Source organism: Glycine soja, chromosome 16, assembly GCF_004193775.1.
Source record: "Glycine soja cultivar W05 chromosome 16, ASM419377v2, whole genome shotgun sequence".
NCBI lineage: Eukaryota > Viridiplantae > Streptophyta > Magnoliopsida > Fabales > Fabaceae > Glycine > Glycine soja.
Window position 1 is genome coordinate 3,022,583 of NC_041017.1, and position 19,992 is coordinate 3,042,574.

Consider the following 19,992-nt stretch of genomic DNA (forward strand, 5'->3'; position numbering starts at 1 on the left):
ATTGAATGTATTTCCCTTCCATATCAATTAACAAAGGGTATAATTTTAAACTTATTGTTCAAATTCAAGTGCGAAATAAGAATATGGTAATAGGTGAAGGAGACTAATATAACCTTTTATATACGTGGAGAAACACTATATAGGAGGATATATATGAAGTTAGAATCAATTACATATTAAAAAAATTATATTGATTTTTTACTTAAAATTTATCATTTATTTATTATTTTTTCATTGTTTTTTATAATTTTAAATGTTTTTTAAAAAATTATATTTTTTTAAAATCTTATAAATTCACAAAATCATCTTAAATTTGATGAATTCATACTATAAATTCATTAGAATTTAGATTCTAATAAAATAAATTTAAATTCATTACATTTCTAAAAAAATTAATTAAATTCATAAAAACAAATTCATGCGAAAAAAATATTTTAAAATATAATCCAATACATCCTTCTAATTTCACAATTTTTACAAAAAACACGTGTCTCTCTCTCATCCCAATAATATCAACTCCTCTTTTTGAGTCATTTCTCCCTACCAAACACGCCCTTCCCTTCTCCTCCCTCCCTCTACTCTTCTTCATTCATGTCTAACTTTTCAGTTAAACCCTTTTATTTCGCACTTGTCAATTTCATCATTATCAAATAACCTAATCCCAAACACAACACATTTCAACGCATTTCGCAATTTAAATATTCCCCTCTTCGTGGGGTTCTCTTAATCAAATCCATTCCATTCTCCCAATTTCTCAAATTCGAGGGTTCCTACTTCTTACATGGATCAACAAGACGAAGAAGCGATTGCCACGAAGCCCTCGAATTCGTTGAGTTTTCCATCTCTAACACACTCCGCCTGCCTCGAGATTCGTCTCTTCTATGTCAGAATCTCCCCCTGCCTCGTCGACACGCTCCCGGACCACCTCACGCTCTGCCTCCCGCGCCGCCACGCCGCCGTCTCGCTCATCGTGAACGCTGCCCCAGTCCCCGCCTCCGCCCCCACGACCCTCCCCCTTCGCCGCGGCCGCGTCGACCGCCACGCCGCCGAGGTCACCTACGTCGCCACCGACACCGTCAGCCTCAGCGGCAGCGCGGACTTCGAGGTCTACGAGAACGACAAGCTCTTCCTCTGCGGCTCGCTGGAGCGCCTCGACGCCGATTGGGGAGCTGGCTCGGCTCCGGCTTCGGCTTCCGGGTGGGGCATGGACTGCCACGTAGCGGCAGGCTCCGCCGGGTCGGGGTGCTCCGCGTTCTTCGGGCCGCGGCTCGGGGTTTCCGCACCGTCGATCGAGGTCTACGTTGCCGGGTGCTGCTCCGGCGTGCCGGTGATTCTGAGCAAGACGATTCAGTTGAGTCCGAGGAAGAGAGTGCCGCGGCATGCCACGCTGGATGCTATACCTGAAGATGAAGAGATGATGGTGTTGGAGAAGAACCGTGTCAACGGGTTTGTTCCAAACCACAAGTTACAGGTATGTGATGAATTGAATCAATTGTATACTAGTTTGTGTTGATTTTGTTAATTGTGAGTGTGTCACCGTTTGGGGGTAGTATTGGAATGAGTGTACGTTTTTTTATCGGCAAATTTTAATCATTAATTTGTTAGGTTTTTATAGCAGAGGGATTGGGTGTGCGATATCACGTTTTATTTAATGATTCTCTCATAATTTTGTAGTTTTCAATGAATTTTAAACAACTGGAGTGTGTTCTAGCACTCCTCTTGGTCCTAATGTTTTAAGGGTTCACACTTTATGAAACTCTTAGTTTAGTTTAGCTTCATAATTTGCTTAAATGCATTGGTAGTTTAAAATCTTCTGAATGCTATCATTCAATCATGAATTGTCTTGAGGAGTATCTAAGATTGATTTATAGTTAACAGTTTAAATTACCCGGCAATGTATTAAACTAAAGTCACGATTTGGTGTAAGTTAAGGAATGAAGTAACTGAGGCGAATGGTCTCAAGGAGTGGTATGGAGGTTTACTTATCCGGGGTAGTTTTTTTTATGTGAATTTAGGAAGGACATTAGGGGTGTGTATGACTGTGTGGTTTTGTGTGTTTCTTTACATGGAAAATTAGCTTATGCTTTTGGTACGGTTGATCGGTGATTCACGACAGTTTCTTTATTTGGAGTCATGGCCCTAACTTTTTGTAATGTGTAATGTCTTATGCGTGAAATTTGGAAGACTTTGTGCTGGGTATATATCATTGCTCGTGTCATGCCAAAAATTTTAATTTTGCAATTGCAATGTATGTCTTCCTTATTGAATTAATAGTTAATTTAGAGAGACTAGAAAACATAGATATTGTTAAATTTGGTTTTAGTTCAGTAATTTTTTTAATGATTATTTTAGTTTCAACAATTTTAAACTTTTTAAAAATGTTTTCTACTATTGCTTAGTGATGACTTGACATATATTTTGGCATTACACGTGAGTGATCATTGTGAGATGACTTGTGATGTGGTATGTATAAATGAATGACATGTCATCAGTAAGTGGTGATAGGGACCATTTAAAAAAATTATGAGAACTAATACCAACAATTGTTTTTTTTGTAAAGGACTAAAACTGAATTTAATTATATTTACAAGGACTAAAAGCATATTTTACTCATTTATTTAGACATATCATATATGTATATATTATTTGAATATGTCTGCTTTGGAATGAAGGGGCAGTAATTTCAGCTATTTGGCTACATTATGTAGTTTTTTAAAGAATGAAAATTTGATATTTCATTTTTGATAAACTAGATAGAACAAGAAAGCATTCTGATGGTTCTGTAAAGAGCCATAATCGATAGTGCTGTTATCATTCCAAACCAAAGTTTGATTAATTTTCTGCATGGTAATCAGACCTTACTAATGTTATAGTTATATGGATTTAATTTCAATCCATTGCCAGTTTAAAACATTTTTATGCTGCCATGTAATTATATATTGTTCAATCATGGAAAATGTTTGACTACGGGAAGTTGGAACCACTACCAAAGTATGCTAAACATAACTGAAAGATAGTGTAAACAACTACACTGAAATTGGATCATATATATATATATATATATATATATATATATATTTCATTCTGAATTAGTAGTTTAAAACAAGTGTCATTCTGATGGTTTTAAAAAGAGGCTTATTTTATAGTGCTCTTACCGCCAATAGTTTCATTGTTTTTATTGTATCCATAGTCAAACCTTTCTGGTTCTGCTGCTAGTTTTTTAATGTACCCCATTAGAAAGCAATATGTGTATAGCAATAACAGTTTGGGAAATAGGCATCCCCCTTGGTCAATGAGGTACTCTTATAGTGTGTTTGGATTTCAGTTAGAAATGCTCTTAACAGATGTTAAAGCCAATTCTCCCTCTCATGCTTTTCTGTTCATCTGATTTGGAATGTGTGCAAATAATAAAACACACACTCGCCTGATAGATGGATCAGTATCAAGCCGATAGCTGATAAGTGATGATGAATCTTTTGCTTATAAACTCAGTCATGTAAATTGCATTTCTAGTATTGTCTGTTGAAGTGGTTCCAGTCTTCAACTCTGATTATTGCTTGAACCTTATGGTTGAATGTACGGAAATAGTAGTCTTTCTTTCAGTTATTTCTTATGTGTTTAATATGATAATCAACTGCCAAGGATCTGACTTGCTGCATGCAATTATATCATACACATTTCTATAAAACAATTGAATTTTTAGTTCTTATTGCCTTCCAAATGCATTGATCTCTTAGCACAAATTGTCAAGATATGGGTAGTAGAGGTCTAGCTTCGCCCATTCCCCATCTTACCTGAACCTTGAGATTTCTGAAATATCAACTGTTTTACATTGATGATACCTTGCAGATAACAGACTCAGAAGTTGATGATTATGATTCTGATGGGAAGATGGGGAATGGTTTCTACTGTCAAGAGATGTATCTCAACGAGGATGGACAACTCTCATGGTTCAATGCTGGTGTTAGAGTTGGTGTTGGAATTGGCCTTGGGATGTGTGTAGGGCTTGGGATTGGTGTTGGACTGCTCATGCGCTCATACCAAACAACAACCAGGAACTTCAGGAGGAGATTTTTCTAAACTGCTATAAGGAATTTGCTACTCTAGTTTAATGACAAGCAAGATATGTTGGAGTTTTAATCTAGGGTGGGACACCTCTGGAGGAAGAACCCAAATTCTACAAGTCTAATGCATGAAGTGTAAGTTTTGTAGATGAGTGGAGGTTGTGCTTCCTCTCTGTTTTGTGGCTTACTTGCAGATACGTTCAGGTAGATTTGCAGATTTGCATTTCTTGTAAATTTTATCTGATCCTCGGACAACAATAGATATCAATAAAAGAGAAATACAATACAACAGCTTTGAGGATGTGGTGTGCCAGCAGGATCTGGTGTTAAGAGACCAGTATAAGGTTGCGAGAGGTTTTGACTAGGAGCATGTTCCAAGATTTTACTGTTTGTTTGTTGGTTGGCTTGTAGATATATTTTATCATTTAATACAAATTTTGAGCAGTATATGTTTCAGTCCCCATGGTAAATGATTTTTTAAAACTATCTTTACTTTAATAAATGTTATATTTTATTTGCATCAACGATTTTAAGTTTTATGCTTATATTCTGGAAATTAAAAGGTTATATTCTCTCTTAAATGTATAAATTTATTTTAGATGAGCATTATGCCAAGATGACATGTACTTCATACTTGGAATAGATTCAGGGGCGGCTGTTAAGTGGAAGTTGTTCATCAGCTTAGAGAGAAACCAGTCTGTACTTAGAAGATTGTCTTGCAAACTTGAGTTTGGAGAATGTCAAGAAAGAGGGTGTTTTTGAGTTTTAATGCTTCGCGTGATTGCATGGGAGTTGTACTCTGAAGTGGTGCCTATTTGTCGTGTTGTGTTCTTGTTGTTTAGTTAGTAGAGAAAAAAGGACAAAACGTGTGTTGTGTGCCTTGCAGTAGCACTTGAACCTTGCCACTGCCACGTATTCAGTGAAAGATAACGAGCAAAGGACATGCATTGATGCCGAAAAAACAATTTGAATTCTTTTCTGTTCTCGTGTCAATGTTGTGGAAAAGACAAGTATAAAGACATAGAAGATGGAAAAATTATGGAAAGGAATTGGAGAGACAGAGCTTGGAGAGATCAGAGAGGGAAGTGCCAAAGAGGATACGAGTCCCCAAAAAATAATTTGAAATCATCACTTATCTTCCTGTTTCTGCAGTGAAAAAGATAAAAGTGGATGGGCAAAGAAAATGAGACAATGGATAGATGATGCAGAGATAGAGGGGAAGTGGAGAAAGGCAGAGAGGATAGTTTTCGGGTGAATGTTTGGTAACATGAGTAAAATTTATCATAATTTTTTGAAGCAATAAATAATTATTTTTGTAGTGATTTCAGTGTGATTTTAATCTCAACGTGGATTTCTACTAACAATCTAAACAAATTTGGAGAAGATCTATGTTCTGGAAATAAGAATTTGGATCTTATGTTTTTTTGCCCCATAGGAAAAGACAAAAGTAGGATGACAAAAAAGAATAAAGAAGATGAGTAAATACTAGACATGGAGAGTAGAGTTGGCTATATAGACCGAGGCAGTGAACCAACCATTTAGAGTATGTTTCGTTTAAAGTTAAATGTTTGCAAATTTTAATGTAAAATTGTGTGTTTTAATGCATAAAATGAGAAATAAAGATTTGTTATTTTGGAAGTAAAAATGCTTTTAAGTTTTGTTAACTTGAATTCAAGCATACGCTTAATCTGCAGTCTGACCCCATTTAAGATGTGAGTTTTTAGCATAATCCATTCTTTATACTTTGTATATTAATTTTTTTTTTTAAAATAGCCAAAAACATGGTTGTTTTAGACTTTTACTCTTTTAGAGTTGGTCAAAGTAAAATAACGATTATGAACAAAACTTATTTAGTTTGTTTGTGATTATTATTCTGTTTTTTTACTCGGGGAAGATAAAATTTCTAAGTAGCAGGAAAAAAAAGTGAAAGGATAGATGGAATGGAAAAATAATGAACATATGATTAGAGACGGAAGAATTTGAGAGATGAAGAGAAAGGAAAGAGATGCTAGAGAGAATTCAAGTCTTAAAAAAGTAATTTGAATCCATCCATATCCTTTCTTGCCTTACCTTTGTAATTTAGTGACTTTAAGACAGGAAAGTCACCATGACTTTCTCTAATTTTAAGTCATTATATCAATCTCATAATTTAGATCTTGTCGCGTTTTAAATTTATATTACTTTATAAATATAAGATATAAATATTTGTATTTTTATATTTATGTTTATAAAGTATTATATATTTTAAGGCATGTGGCAAAATCCTTCCCTCCTCAAAATCACTGAATTCATTACCAACAAAAGAAAAAGTGGAAAGATAGAGAGAAAAGAGAAGGGTGGACATTTTAAGAGATTACAAACATGATACTTTGGTCTTTAATTTTTAATCTTTTCATTTTTAGTATATTAGTATGTAAAAAAGTGTTTGGAATTATGTAAAAAGTATGCAAAAGTGAATTATGTACTAGTTTTGTCCTTACAAAAAAGTGTTTGGAAGAGTTTACAACGAGCTCACATGAGTTCATAAAAAAAATTATGACACTTGTAAATTTTTTATTTCAATAACCTTATCATTAAAATAAGATTTTTTTTTTAACATACTGTATTCCAATATGTTTGATGGTTGAATTTATGACATAACTTTTCATGAACTAAGAGTTTGTTAAATAAAGTCTTAATCAAGCTATTTATTTAAATACACTCAAAATTATTGGTGACTCAAATTAGTTTTTTAAAACAGTTCATTCAAACAAATGGAAGAAACTAAATTTGTTGCTATTCCAAGTGAAATTAAGTTTAAATTCTTAAGATAATTATTAGATTCAAGCCTTATGTATAAAGAAAATATAATTAAAATAAAAGATCTGTGATCAATTAAATTCTTTTATAAAGATTAATCATCAATAAGATTAATAAATATTTTCCAATGTTCTAATGACCAAAGAAACTGAAAGAACTATATGTTGATTTTTTTAATGTTGAAAGACTGATTAGTTTATTTTTGCAAAGTATAAAAGTGTTCTTATATTTTTATAGTTATTATATGGATTTAACTTTGATGCTCAACGTTAGTATTTTTTTTTTTCTCACTACCAAACCATTATGTATTTTCATATCTTTTTGAAAGAAGAAAAAACTTTTACATTGGCTATCTCAAATAAGCAAAAATCACAATACAGTCATGGGTGGTCATAACTGATTTATTGTCCCGTTCGAACCCAGGCTTTGATGGTATTAGAATATACTTAATAACCACAAATCTAACAGAGGAATTAAGCGACGACTAGTCATAACCGATGGAGCAGTAAAATTAAAATATTCTTATATTGCATTGTAAAATATTAATACTCAGATAAAGATCATCTAATTAATATCATGTAATGACTATGTGAGATATCATCAAAAAATATACTTGTATAACAATATCTACCTTGAGATTAATTAATAGGTGTGCTGACTAACACTATCCAACTGAACCCTGGCATTTGGATTAAGGATATATATATGGATACCTTGAGCTGAATTCTCCACGTAATGGTATGGCTCTCACGTACGTTGCAAATAGTAATTTAGTGTGTTCCAGCTGAATCAGCATATGTTTCAAATAGTAATTTAGAGGGATAGTGTAAGGGCCTTAACTCTTAAGATTGATGCCAACTAGCTGATGATGTTAGAATGTCAATGCCTTTGCTTCACGACACACTTGGGATTTTCTGTAAAGTTATTGCAAGCAATTACATTAGGATATGATGCTAATATTTTCTCAATTTGAATCATTTAATCGTAGATTTATCTTGGACACTAAATTATTAATTAACTTACTAATTCTTTTTATACATTATTGTTCTGTTTAATTAATTTTGAATATGAAACCTTGAGATAGAGTGGTTTTTTTAGAGTCATATTTCTTAATTATTTTCCTCAAAGCTGTTCAATTAATTGTTGAGCTCATATTTGCTTCAATTTTTTTAGGAGATTAATTCATTTTTTATTTTTCAAAAACTCAAAAAGATTAAAAAAAAGTAAGTATTATTTTTAAATAAGGTAAATTAGTTCAAAGTTTTAAGCCCGAGCTACCAACTTGCTATATTACTTCAAAAGGATAAGCTTGTAAACCATTCTTTGTCAAAATGCATCTTTGAAAGATGGAAGATTGTGGTGTATTTTTCTGTGAAGTGGACGCAAAAGTCTCCTTAATTTGTTTTTCATTATTTGTTGGGAAAAGTTTGGCTACACCAAACTCTATTCAACACCTATAAAAGAAAAGAGATAGAAGTGTATATATGATAGTTGATACAGTATGATAAAAAAAAATTAGAAAAAAATAATAGATATTGAAGAAATGTATATGTAATATATAAAAGGTGTCTACATCATTCATCAATCTTAACTTTTCTTTCAATCTTCTTGTAATTTTATACTTAGAAAAATGGTTTATTTTTTAATTTGTTCCTTGTAATTTTATATATAATGATGTTATTAATGTAATTGTCAAGTTGATGCAATGATGTTTTAATTATCTTGTATGGCATTGTGTTCTTTATCACAATCATTTCATGTCAATAAAACAAGATTTTGTCATAGGTGAGGAAAAATAATAATATGCTAGAGTTATAATACATAAATAATTGTTTACTTCAAACAACTTGTTAACACTCATAATTTTTTTCCTATTTATTTCCTCTTATTACATCATATCATTTATTATATAATTATAGGTACTTTTATCTCTTTCTCTTATTATGTATCAAGTATATTTGTGGTATATATTTACAAATTACTTGTAGTTAAGTTAACATTAATGGAATTTCAGACTTTGATTGTATATTCATCAAATGTTAACTTTTGTTAAAATGTTAATTTTTGTTGATCAAACTTGTAATTTTTCTCTCTTTTATCCAATCACCTTATATTTCTCATTGTGTCTTATATTTCAATTCTCACTCGATTGTGTGTTTGTGTTGAGTGCAAAAACAGTCCTCAACATGTTGTAACGTGAGTCAAATCATTCTCAGTTTTTTTTTTTCAATAATCAATCTGGATTACAATAGTAACATAAGTGCACTTTGTGGGAGACATTGCTTTGTCGCAAGAATGAACCAAGAGAAAGGCGTAATAGTGAAGCATGTGCATATGGCTATAGAATTCATGATTTATGGATGGATCTGACACCCTGAGGGGGGCTTTGGACCAAAATTTCATGTGCCTCACCTAAACCTGAATACGTTGAGGTCCCATGCACCACTGGTTAGCGTCAAAAGAAATTCCTATAAAGTGTTCAAACTCTTAATTAATGATTTATCTACTTTTCATATTTAATTGTAATTAAATTTGGTTAAATTAACATAAAAGAACTTAATAAAAATAATTATCTTTATTTTCATGTTAGGAACTTGGGATATTGCATGTCTATGATTTTTCTTCCATATTTTATTCTAAAATCTTAATACTAAAACATACTCTAGCAATATTAGGTAAATAGATATTTCATTTTGATACTTTAGATTTTCTCAATTCATTATTATTGAAAAACTCAGATTTTTTTTGCAAGATTTATTTAATTTTATTTTTATTGCCCATTTAATATTCCCTTTCATAATTTTATTATCGTTGGAGATAATGCTTCATGATTTTTTTATTATGTTATTGGATAGTAAATACATCGTCAGTAATATTAATGATTTATTTTTAATATTATTAATATCTTTTATCATTAGATAAGTTCATTTGATTTTATTAAGAATATAAATTTATTTTTCAATAAAACCAACATACAATTTATTTTGTAATAAAAATATATTAAACGTGTGCCACTATTTACAAATAAGCTCTGAATAATTTTTAAAATACAAAATGTAATTTCCAAGTAAATTACATTTGTTTTCTTGTAATGATTATATTTTGAAAAATATGTTTTTATTTTTATTTTTGTGTCACTAACTATTTTTGAAAATTGAGCTAAAAGTGAGAAAAAATATAAAATTATAACAAAATGATTTAATTTAACGAGTTTAAGTCCTCTAAAAAAACTAGAGTTTTAGTTTATTAGCCCGTGTGATCGACAACTTCATCTCTTTCTTTTTTTTAGGATAGTGGTCATGACAAGTTTTTTTTTTTTTTTTTAACTCCTAAATTTGATGCGACAAATTGTACATCTAGGTTGAGTTTTTTTTTATGTTTTTTATAATATTTTTTTTTTCATCTCCTTTTGTTGTAAAAAGGCTGTAACAAGTTATTGTATAAATATAAATTTTCCTTTTCTAAGGAAGGGTATTGGGTAATAGTACTTTATTAATTCGTGATTCTTCTGGATCAAGTTAGAATTTTCCCACATAAAGTTAGCTTTGTTCGACAACACAGGTTGGGAATAATAGCGATATATATATATATATAAAAGTAATTTAGTCATACTCACTCACACTCTATTTGTCTTCTCATACTTGTGCCTCTTTCACTATTATTTACCAGGGAAGTCGTGTCTCTTTAAATTTTAAATAATAAAAAAATAGATTAAATATAATTAATAAAAAATAATAATATAAAAATAGTGAAAAGTTAATGTAAGTTAAAAAAATTAAAATTAAGAAGTAATTTAAAGATTAAATTATCCTATAAAATATGTACATCAAATAAAATAATTCCTATTATTAATATATAGTTATAGGTTTTTAATCACGACCACGAGAATCATTTCGCCCATAATCACGTCTGTTTAAAATATACATAGATTTTATAGACTTTTGAAAAGTGTTTAAGTACGTACCTTCCAGGTTTCAATCCCTGAACATTTAAAATTACTTTTTATTTACCTTTAATTAATAACAAGTTGTTTAATAAACGAATGGTAATTTAAATGTAATACGTGTCCATCCATACAACATAGACTATTTTATTTTTTATGACATAAAATAAGTTGTTTTTTAAGCTAAGAATTCATGGAGCCCATGTTAATCCTTATCAAAATCAAATGTGCTATTGCCCCTTGTTTTTTACCCTAAGTTTAAATTATTGTCACAATTTTCTATTAATCCCCTGGCCTTCCCAACTTATTACTTGTAAGGACTATAACATCATTTTGGCAAAAAGGAAAGTCAACATAGGACCTTTGAAGCTACGCTTTGATGTTGTTGTTGTGTTGTTTTTTTTTTTTCTTGCTTCTTAGTTCTTCGGTCACTGTTGCATAATTTTAATATTTGGGATATTCAATTGTCATAATTAACACATTCACGTTGATATATCATTTAAATATCTTGTTTTATAGCATGTTATTAAAAATACTTGTAATTAATATCAAAATGAGAAAAAGAAGCTGACATTATAATGGCTATTATTCTAGTTAAATGTTTTATTGTTTAATAACAATATTATCGCATAACTGAATTTTAATAAAAAAATCACATCATAATAAATTAAAATTAAGAGAACATGAAATATTATTGGTTCTTTTTTATTTCGTCTGTGAAAAAAATTACACAGAAAATCATATATAAGTATACTTTCAGTAAGCAAAATATTCAACTATTTTTTAGACATCAAAAGATATATTTGAGGAGAATATATTCACCAACAAAAATTAATGGTGAAAAAAAAAATCCATTCTTAGCAGTTTTTAGGTTTAACTAGCTACTATTATCCCATTTTTCTTTCTCAGTTCTAGTATCATGTTTCCTTAGTCACAAACTTACAATGTTATTTTATTTCCTTTTTGAAACATTTTAATATTAATTTTCTTAAAACAAAACATATCTAAGCAAAATACATACAGGTACATTTTAAAAGGCAGAATAAATTGTGACCAGGAAAAAATGGGAATGAGAATAGTATATAGTATATTCACTATAAACCAGATAATAACCGCCATAGGGTGACTCACTTGTCACTATATAGGTCCAAGGACAAAAACGTCATTTCATCCTCGACGGTCTATATAAAGGAGGTTAGTTGATGCGGTTTAAGATCGCGAGAGGACGAGCGAAACCCAAGACAAGAATCACAGCGCACAGTGACACATACATAAAAAAACGAAACACAAACAGAAACAGAGTTATTGGGAAACACGAAACACTAATTGATTCGAATTCGATTCGATTGAGGATTGCTGTTTGGGTGTCTTGATGGTGTCGGTGAACCCAAACCCCGCTCAAGGCTTCTACTTCTTCGATCCCTCCAACATGACCCTTCCCGGCGTCAACAATCTTCCACCGCCGCCGCCGCCGGCTCCGGCTGCTCCCTCCGCCGTCGAGGATCCGAATAAGAAGATCCGGAAACCCTACACGATTACCAAGTCCAGGGAGAGCTGGACCGAGCAGGAGCACGACAAGTTTCTAGAAGCTCTCCAATTGTGAGTCCCTTTTTTTCTTAATTCATTTTTATATTATGCTTTGTTTTTCATGGAATTGAAATTCATGTGGTGTGAATTAGGCTCCGGCTGTTTTAATTTTTTGTAACTTTGGGGCATTTGCCCGTTCTTGAGGATTCTAGATAATTAAAGGGATTGGAGGATTGGTGACTGTTTTAGTTTTCATTTTATTTTATTTTGGGAATTTGCCAGTTCTTGAGGATTCTAGATAATTAAAGTTGATTGGTTAATCGTGAGTTACGTTTCTTATTTAATCAGACAAGTAGTAAGGAATAGGTGGCTGGAGTGTGAATTGTGCAGGGTTGTGTTTTAATTGGGATTTTTTTAAAATTATTTACTTTTTCTTTATAATTTTGATATGGTTACTTTGGTTTGGTTGCTGTTGTTTTATTTGGGTTTTTAGTTTTGAGTAAGATGGGGAGGGTTAGCAAAAGTAACTTTTTTAGGATGGGAAAATTAAATTTACTTAAGCGTTTGGTCCTTAATAACTTCAAGTCTGGTAGGGTGTGAACAAGTTAATGATTGGAATGTAGGGTGGTGGGGTTATAAGTATCACAGTGAAAAGTAATTTAGTTCTAACTAGTTTTTGACATTTTGTATTTAGTCATGTTGCAAGCAATTTTACCTGAAACTCTGAAAGAGCAGCATCTGTACTTATCAGAGAACAACCTGGTCTGTTTTAAGCTATTGCTTTTATTATTTCAAGGGTTTATGGTTTATTTACAACATATTCTGTAGTGTTTAGACTTTCCAATCTTTGGTTGTCGACACCCTTCCAATTAAGGAACAAGTCACAGAATGCAGATTCTGTAATGGAATGCTTTCTAGAGGGAAGCAGATAGATTGTTAAAGAATTAGAATTTTACAAGTCCATAGTTCATCTAGAGAGAAGCATAAGAAAAGATCATTAAGCCATATTGGTTGCTATTTTGCCAGTGTGCATTGTGTTCACCAAAAAATGCAATTCCATGCTCTCTGGATAACATCACCTATGCACCCAAAACCAAAGTTTTTTTTTTCCTTCTGTTGATTTCATGCCAAAACCAGTATATGTAACAATAATGATTAATTTATGATTTATTTGTATATTTTTACTTTTTTTTTTTCTGTGTTTCTCACTTTTGCTTGACTAATTCCAGATTTGATCGGGACTGGAAAAAGATTGAAGCATTTGTTGGTTCAAAAACAGTTATCCAGGTATTTATAATATAAGTAAAAGGAAACAAAGAACAAGTTACTAGCGGATGTTAGATGATTTTGGTTTCTTTTGAAAACAGTGAAAAATCACAATAATAAATTTGTTCTTGATTTCACATTATCCTTGGATTTTGAATTCCATCTTGGGTTATATAATGTGTATAGTGTTTATTTCACCAATTTTCTTGTGGTAAATTTCTTACACTTACATGTTCTTCTAACTATGCATTCTTCACTGTTCTATGTAAAATTCTATTTGGCAGATACGAAGTCATGCACAAAAGTATTTTCTTAAAGTTCAGAAGAATGGAACAAGTGAACATGTACCTCCTCCTCGGCCAAAGAGAAAAGCTGCTCGCCCATACCCTCAAAAAGCTCCTAAAAGTTAGTATAGTCAATGCCAACCACTTTTAATGTTCAGTGGTTTTGTCTATTGTATCTAATTTTGAATAACATGGTTTTTATTTTTGCATTTTATCAGCTCCTACTGTATCCCAAGTTATGGGCCCATTGCAATCTTCATCTGCTTTCATTGAACCTGCATACATTTATAGCCCAGATTCTTCATCTGTGCTTGGAACTCCAGTTACTAACATGCCTTTATCATCTTGGAATTATAATACTACACCACAACCAGGCAATGTGCCACAAGTGACCAGAGGTATTGTTTGTCCTGAACTCATAATTTTTTTTTTTACATTTTTTATTATTCAAATATGTAATTATTCTGTGATGAATTCAAAGTTAAGGAAGGCTCAGCTAAGTTGGAAAGTTTTTTGGTTTGCTTGTTAGATGACATGGGATTGACTGGAGCTGGACAAGCTGCTCCTCTTAATTGTTGCTACAGCAGTAGTAATGAGAGCACCCCTCCGACTTGGCCTCGTAGCAAAAGGATTAATCAAGGTGACCAGGACAAGCCAATTAAAGGTTGGAATGCTTTTTTATCTCTTAATTTGCACTTGATTCTGCTTGAATAATGGAAGAATCATAAAATTTTTTAGTAGATCTTATGATAAAACTTAGAGAAAGTAATTTGTGATTGTGGGGGCACTTCTTGAGTTTTGGTTCAATTAAAATGGGAAAAGAAATCCTGAAACTCGTAATTCTGTTGAAGGCCATCTTTCTGAGGATTTTGGTTTAGGAATTGCCCAATTGTCCCCATTCCCTATGTCTTATGCAGTTATTTGTGTAGTTGTAGAATGCTATGTAGGAATCAACTACTAAAAGATAAAGCTTTTCATCCATTAGGATATTAAGGAAATAACTGAAACAAGAATTTGTGAACCAGCCCAAATGAATACAATGTTGAATTGAGTCGTACCAGTCTCTACTAGGGGTATTACTCATTTTTGTACTTGCTGTTTTATTTTCAAATTATTTCTTTAATTAATAGAAGAAATAGGAATAGTAAATAATATATATACATATATAAGGTAGGCATGGTAACGGGGAGGGTCGGGGTCGGGTTTTGCTTACCTCGTCCCGCCCCCACCCCCGCCCCTAAAACCCAACGAGGTTGTAGATTTACCCCATCCCCACCCCCAACAAGGTCGATTTTTCCTGCCTCGTCCCGTTCCTGACATGCTTATAAAATCCTATAAAAAATACAATTTTTCATAGAATGAAAAACACAATTTTGAATAGCAATCACAACATATTTTTAGATTGTACATGACAACATAAAATTCAATCCAATAGTTTCAGGTTTTAGTGTTATATATATATATATATATGTAGGGATATTTTTGTAAATTAATTATTAGTGGGACATGTTCAAAGGCGGGTTCGCGGCGGGTATTAATAATCTCATCCCTAACCTCGAACCTGACTTTGGCTGTCGGGGAAAACCTGAACCTGATCCCAACCCTGGTCAACTCGGATTTTTCCCTCAAAATTGGGGCGGGCCTTGGGCAGACCCTGTGGATTCAGGGCGCATTGCCATGCCTAATATAAGAAATACTAAATAATATATATATATATATATATATATATATATATATATATATATATATAAGGAATTCTTTTATCCATCAAACTAGACTTATTTCTCCAAAATCTAGAATAACATTGCTGAACCCCAGCTATGCTACACTTCACAAAGAAGTTTCCCTTATTTTGAAGTTCCAATCTTAACATTTAATATTTTTGTAGGTATTGTATACAATAGGAACTGAGAGTTAGGGGCAAGCTGTGTGTTAACAGATTGACAAGTGTACCAATTTTATCACAAGTAGTAAAGATTAAAACAGAAGTCCGAGTGTCGAGTCTATAGAGACTTTGTTTGTACTTGCGTTGGTAAATACCCAAATTGTAAGCAATAGAAAGAAAGAGAAGAAGACAAAGACAATAAATTGTAAATGTGAAAGTTGCGGATAAAAAGGGTGAAGAAAAAGACAATTAGAAAATTAAATAATAGCTTTAATGTCAAAGATGAATTCAGAATAAGATAATGTTGGGTCCTAGCATGTCTAACTACCCTTGATGCAATATTAATGATTTTTTTATTGAATATTTTTCCAATTTTCACCCACATCTATACTAATATGCTCAACCCGGATCCCTCATGCTGAAGAACCTAATTTATGTATTCTCTCTCCCAAATCCCTTTGCAAAGATAGAATAATAAACAACGTTAAGTAAAAAAATGTTATTCAGAGGCACAACAAAGTCACGCTATCCTTAGCAATGCATTATTGAGATGTTTTTCTCAATTTTTTTAGATATTACCACTTCCCAATAAATAATCCCTAAAATCCCTAAAACAGATGCATGGATGGCCAAATCACACAATAATAATGAAAAGCAGGACAAAACAATAGAAATTGAGATTGCATTAATAGATAAGAAGAACAGTTACATTACAAAGGCTTTTTGACTGCTAGGCCCCAATTGAGGGGGTTTAGCCTCTCATAGTCATGAGAGGCTTTACAAAAGAAAAAGGGTGATAGAAGAAGATGATAGATGACCAGTAACAAGCAAAGGGGTTTCCCCTAAGGGATAGATCCAGGCTTTGGATAGCTCTGAGACTCTGTGTGTGTTTTCCTTCAACTTCCTACTCCTTTTATAGGCCTAAGGTAGTTTACTTTTCATGCTGACCTCGTGCTTAGTGCGGGCTTTTCGCGCTAAGCGTGTGTTGCGTGCTAAGCGCGGACGCACACTAAGCCTGGGTGGTGCGCTAAGCGAGCTGTCAACTTCTTCAGTTTTTCTTCAAGGCCTTTTTTTTCAGTTTTTGTATCAATTTTTCCTCTAAAGCACTTAAAATCCTCTTCTTTTGAATTTTGCTAATCAAAATAGAAAAGATATTAGTTTCTTCATTATTTCATTAAAAACAATAATAAAGTAAAGAAATTATACCCACTTATTAATCCAAATTGACTATCAAATTAGCTTATATTTCGCAGTTATCACTATGACAGTTATGTGTTCGAAATAATAGGTGTTGGTGCGACCTGTCTCTAAACGCTTAATAGTTGTGTAGAAAATAACTGTTTTAGAAATCAGTTCTGTATTAAAAACTCCAGGGTGACAGTTCTGTGTAGAAAATAAATACTGGCAGTTAGCTATGCATTATAAACTGTAGGATGACAATTATGTGTAGAAAATAACTGCTGGTAGTGCCTTGAGGGATGCTGGTTTGATTCTGCCCGGTCTTGTATAAAAAAAAAAAAAAAACTGCTGGTAGTTATGTAGATTTAGGAGTATATATCTGATTGTAGGTAGGTTGTGTAAGTAGGCAGTGTGAAGTTATTTGTTATTTGTGGTCAGAGAATACTCTCTGTAGGATGTCTCTGGGACAGCTAGTGTATTGCTGTAATGTGTGTGATTTCAGTGTTCAATATTATATTTGATCACTTTTATCAATTGTCGTTATATCAGTATAACTACAAGAAGGAGTGCAGGACTAGTAGGGGAGAAGAGGGAGAGGTTGAAGTTGTAATTTTTACATTATTGTGAAACTCTACATTGTAGGCTGGACTTGGTGCTATAAAAGTATAGTGATTAATCGCATTGGACTGAACCTGAGAATGAAATCTGAATGGCCTAAAATAGTAAAATATAAACCAAAGATATTAAAGAGTTCATTTAAATGTATCCAAGATCAAGAAAATTTAATGTTGAACAACAAGTTTTGATCGGTTTTGTAAAAGTTCATAGGAAGTGTGCATAAGGAATTTCATGATGTTCCTTGAAGCTTTCAGTTCAAGCCTCAAGGAAGTAAAAATATGCTAAAATAACACTTAAGTTTCCATTTGTTTATATATAATCATTTTCAACACAAGAAGCAGAGCTAGAGCTGCTATATATAGAGGACAGTTCAAAAAGAATGAAAGAAACTAGACTATTTATAGAATTCTAGAGCTGCTATTTTGAGACAACAGGAGTAATAGTAAAGTTATATTTTTTGTGATCTGGTGTCATAAAATGATAATATACTTTAGAGTTGGCTTAGGGTTGGCTGGCCAGGAGTTGGGAGTGGGCCCTTAATTCAACATATGCATTTTCATGTGTTGTTGGGACTTCAAGAAACAAGTAGGGCTGGGCTAGGTATATTTAATTCAACTCATCTGGACCTTATAAAATGAATAATACACTTCCTTTTTCTCTTCTCTGAATTTACTTTCTGAAGTGAGTAGTGCATATAAATAACTATAAGTTTTGCCAATTTCCCTGAGTGGTTTTTTTAATTCATTTACATCATTATTTAACTCTTGCGTTGTCTTATTTGTGTATAAATAGAAATGTATATGAATAGTATTAATGTTGCTAAGTTTGTTATGTTGTGGTATGCTATATGTCTGACATTGCAATTGTTGTGCATGTTTCACTCCTATGTTCATGATTCTTGCCATGCTCTTGTTGATAAGTTTGACTTGTCCATGCAGTAATGCCAGATTTTGCACAAGTCTACAGCTTCATTGGCAGTGTATTCGATCCAAATTCAACTAATCACCTACAGAAACTACAACAGATGGACCCAATAAATGTGGAAACGGTATGTAATGCCAAGTACATAATTTTTTTTGCCTCTATCATTCTTTTCTTTTTGGAATGCAGAGTTCCCAGGTTTGAAAAAGGAGTCTAATTTTTGGGGTTTAAGTTCTTAGCTTGTCTGCCTAATTTGTATTGTGCTGTTTTGCAGGTATTGTTGTTGATGACAAATCTCTCCGTCAATTTAATGAGTCCTGAATTTGAGGATCATGTAAGTTTGTTTCCAATAGTTATTATTCTGTATGTTCCTAATTTTAGTGTACTGTATGTTCCATGCTGTCACTGCAAGTGTTGTCTTATTATTCTGCTTGGCAAAATCCTAGCATCGTTTATTTTGTTTTACTTTTCATAACATGTACTTCATCATAGTCTATTGGCTGATTCTTTTCTTGCCAAACCTTTAATGCAGAAGAGGCTGCTTTCATCATATGATACCGACTCTGACAAGTCGAAGTTTGTTAATATTTGCAGCAAATCCTTCACCAATAAATCCGAGAGTGCTGTTTTGTCTGCTTAGGATGTAGCCAGTGGTTTGCCCTGAAGAGTGTTTTCAATATATTTTCTGAATGCACATAAAGTGGTGGAGCAAGAAAGGGAAAAGACAAAGGTTTTGCTGAAAGGAAGTGTAGTATCTAGATGCTTGCATGTGTATATAACTCGTATATATAAGTATATGTATACCTTTTGGATTGAGTTTTTATTTGTTGTAGGCACTGTTAGATCGTAGTTATGCTGCTGTGTTGTGTATATCTTTTGAAGATGATTGTCCTTGGCATGCAGGACAATGAGAGTCCTGTTAGGTCACTTTTGGAGGCTATACTCTGTACAGTCTATTGAGTGCTTTTGTGTGTTATGCTGTGAAGCTTAGAATTAGTATAAAAGAGCGGTGTTAGGACTTAGGGGGTGCCGTCTGCCTTGTATATAAAGCAATAAAACAGTGTAGATAAAGTTTCTTCTTTTCATGCGTGTATATTATATTAATAATACTTGCTACCTGGTCTCAACTATATATATAATCCTCTGTAATCATTAGCAAAAAGATGAAAGAATCAACCGGAAATTTGAATCGATTTTGGTCACAGGTGTGTGCGTTGGACAACATCAAAATTGATTTCGCTTTCAGTTCAACATGAATTTAGCAAAAGCGTCACAATTAATGAAAAATTGTCTTAATTGTGGTTATTTAAAGGAAAAACCGTCACAAAAAGGTCTTAATTGTGGCGTTTTTTCTATGTGAAGGCAAACTTTGTAATGTTTAATAAATTGAAGAATAAAGTTCATGGAAAAAAAATTGAAGAGTAAAATTTGTGATATTATGAAACTTTGGAGGCATAAAATAAAATTAAGCCTTTTCTTTAAATCCTTCAAATTTTCAAATTGGCT

The 19,992-nt window shown here is 32.5% G+C and overlaps 2 protein-coding genes across 3 annotated transcripts; both read left to right on the top strand.

The window, feature by feature from the left end:
- The first annotated feature begins 522 nt into the window (after positions 1-522).
- LOC114391203 (uncharacterized protein At1g01500-like) lies at positions 523-4,584 on the top strand. The gene is made up of 2 exons (XM_028352240.1): positions 523-1,471; positions 3,850-4,584. Exons 1-2 carry the CDS (start codon positions 782-784, stop codon positions 4,078-4,080), a joined length of 921 nt encoding a protein of 306 aa, XP_028208041.1. The 5' UTR covers positions 523-781; the 3' UTR covers positions 4,081-4,584.
- Positions 4,585-12,011: 7,427 nt separating this feature from the next.
- LOC114390363 (protein REVEILLE 5-like) lies at positions 12,012-19,616 on the top strand. 2 transcript variants are annotated; one of them, XM_028351081.1, is made up of 8 exons: positions 12,012-12,405; positions 13,563-13,620; positions 13,884-14,004; positions 14,102-14,281; positions 14,413-14,547; positions 18,504-18,613; positions 18,761-18,820; positions 19,019-19,616. In XM_028351081.1, the coding sequence occupies exons 1-8, from the start codon at positions 12,179-12,181 to the stop codon at positions 19,124-19,126; spliced, it is 999 nt and encodes a 332-aa protein (XP_028206882.1). In that variant the 5' UTR covers positions 12,012-12,178; the 3' UTR covers positions 19,127-19,616. The 2 variants fall into 2 exon arrangements, with proteins under 2 accessions (XP_028206882.1, XP_028206884.1); XM_028351083.1 differs by having other exon boundaries at positions 19,081-19,616.
- The last annotated feature ends 376 nt before the right edge of the window (positions 19,617-19,992 follow it).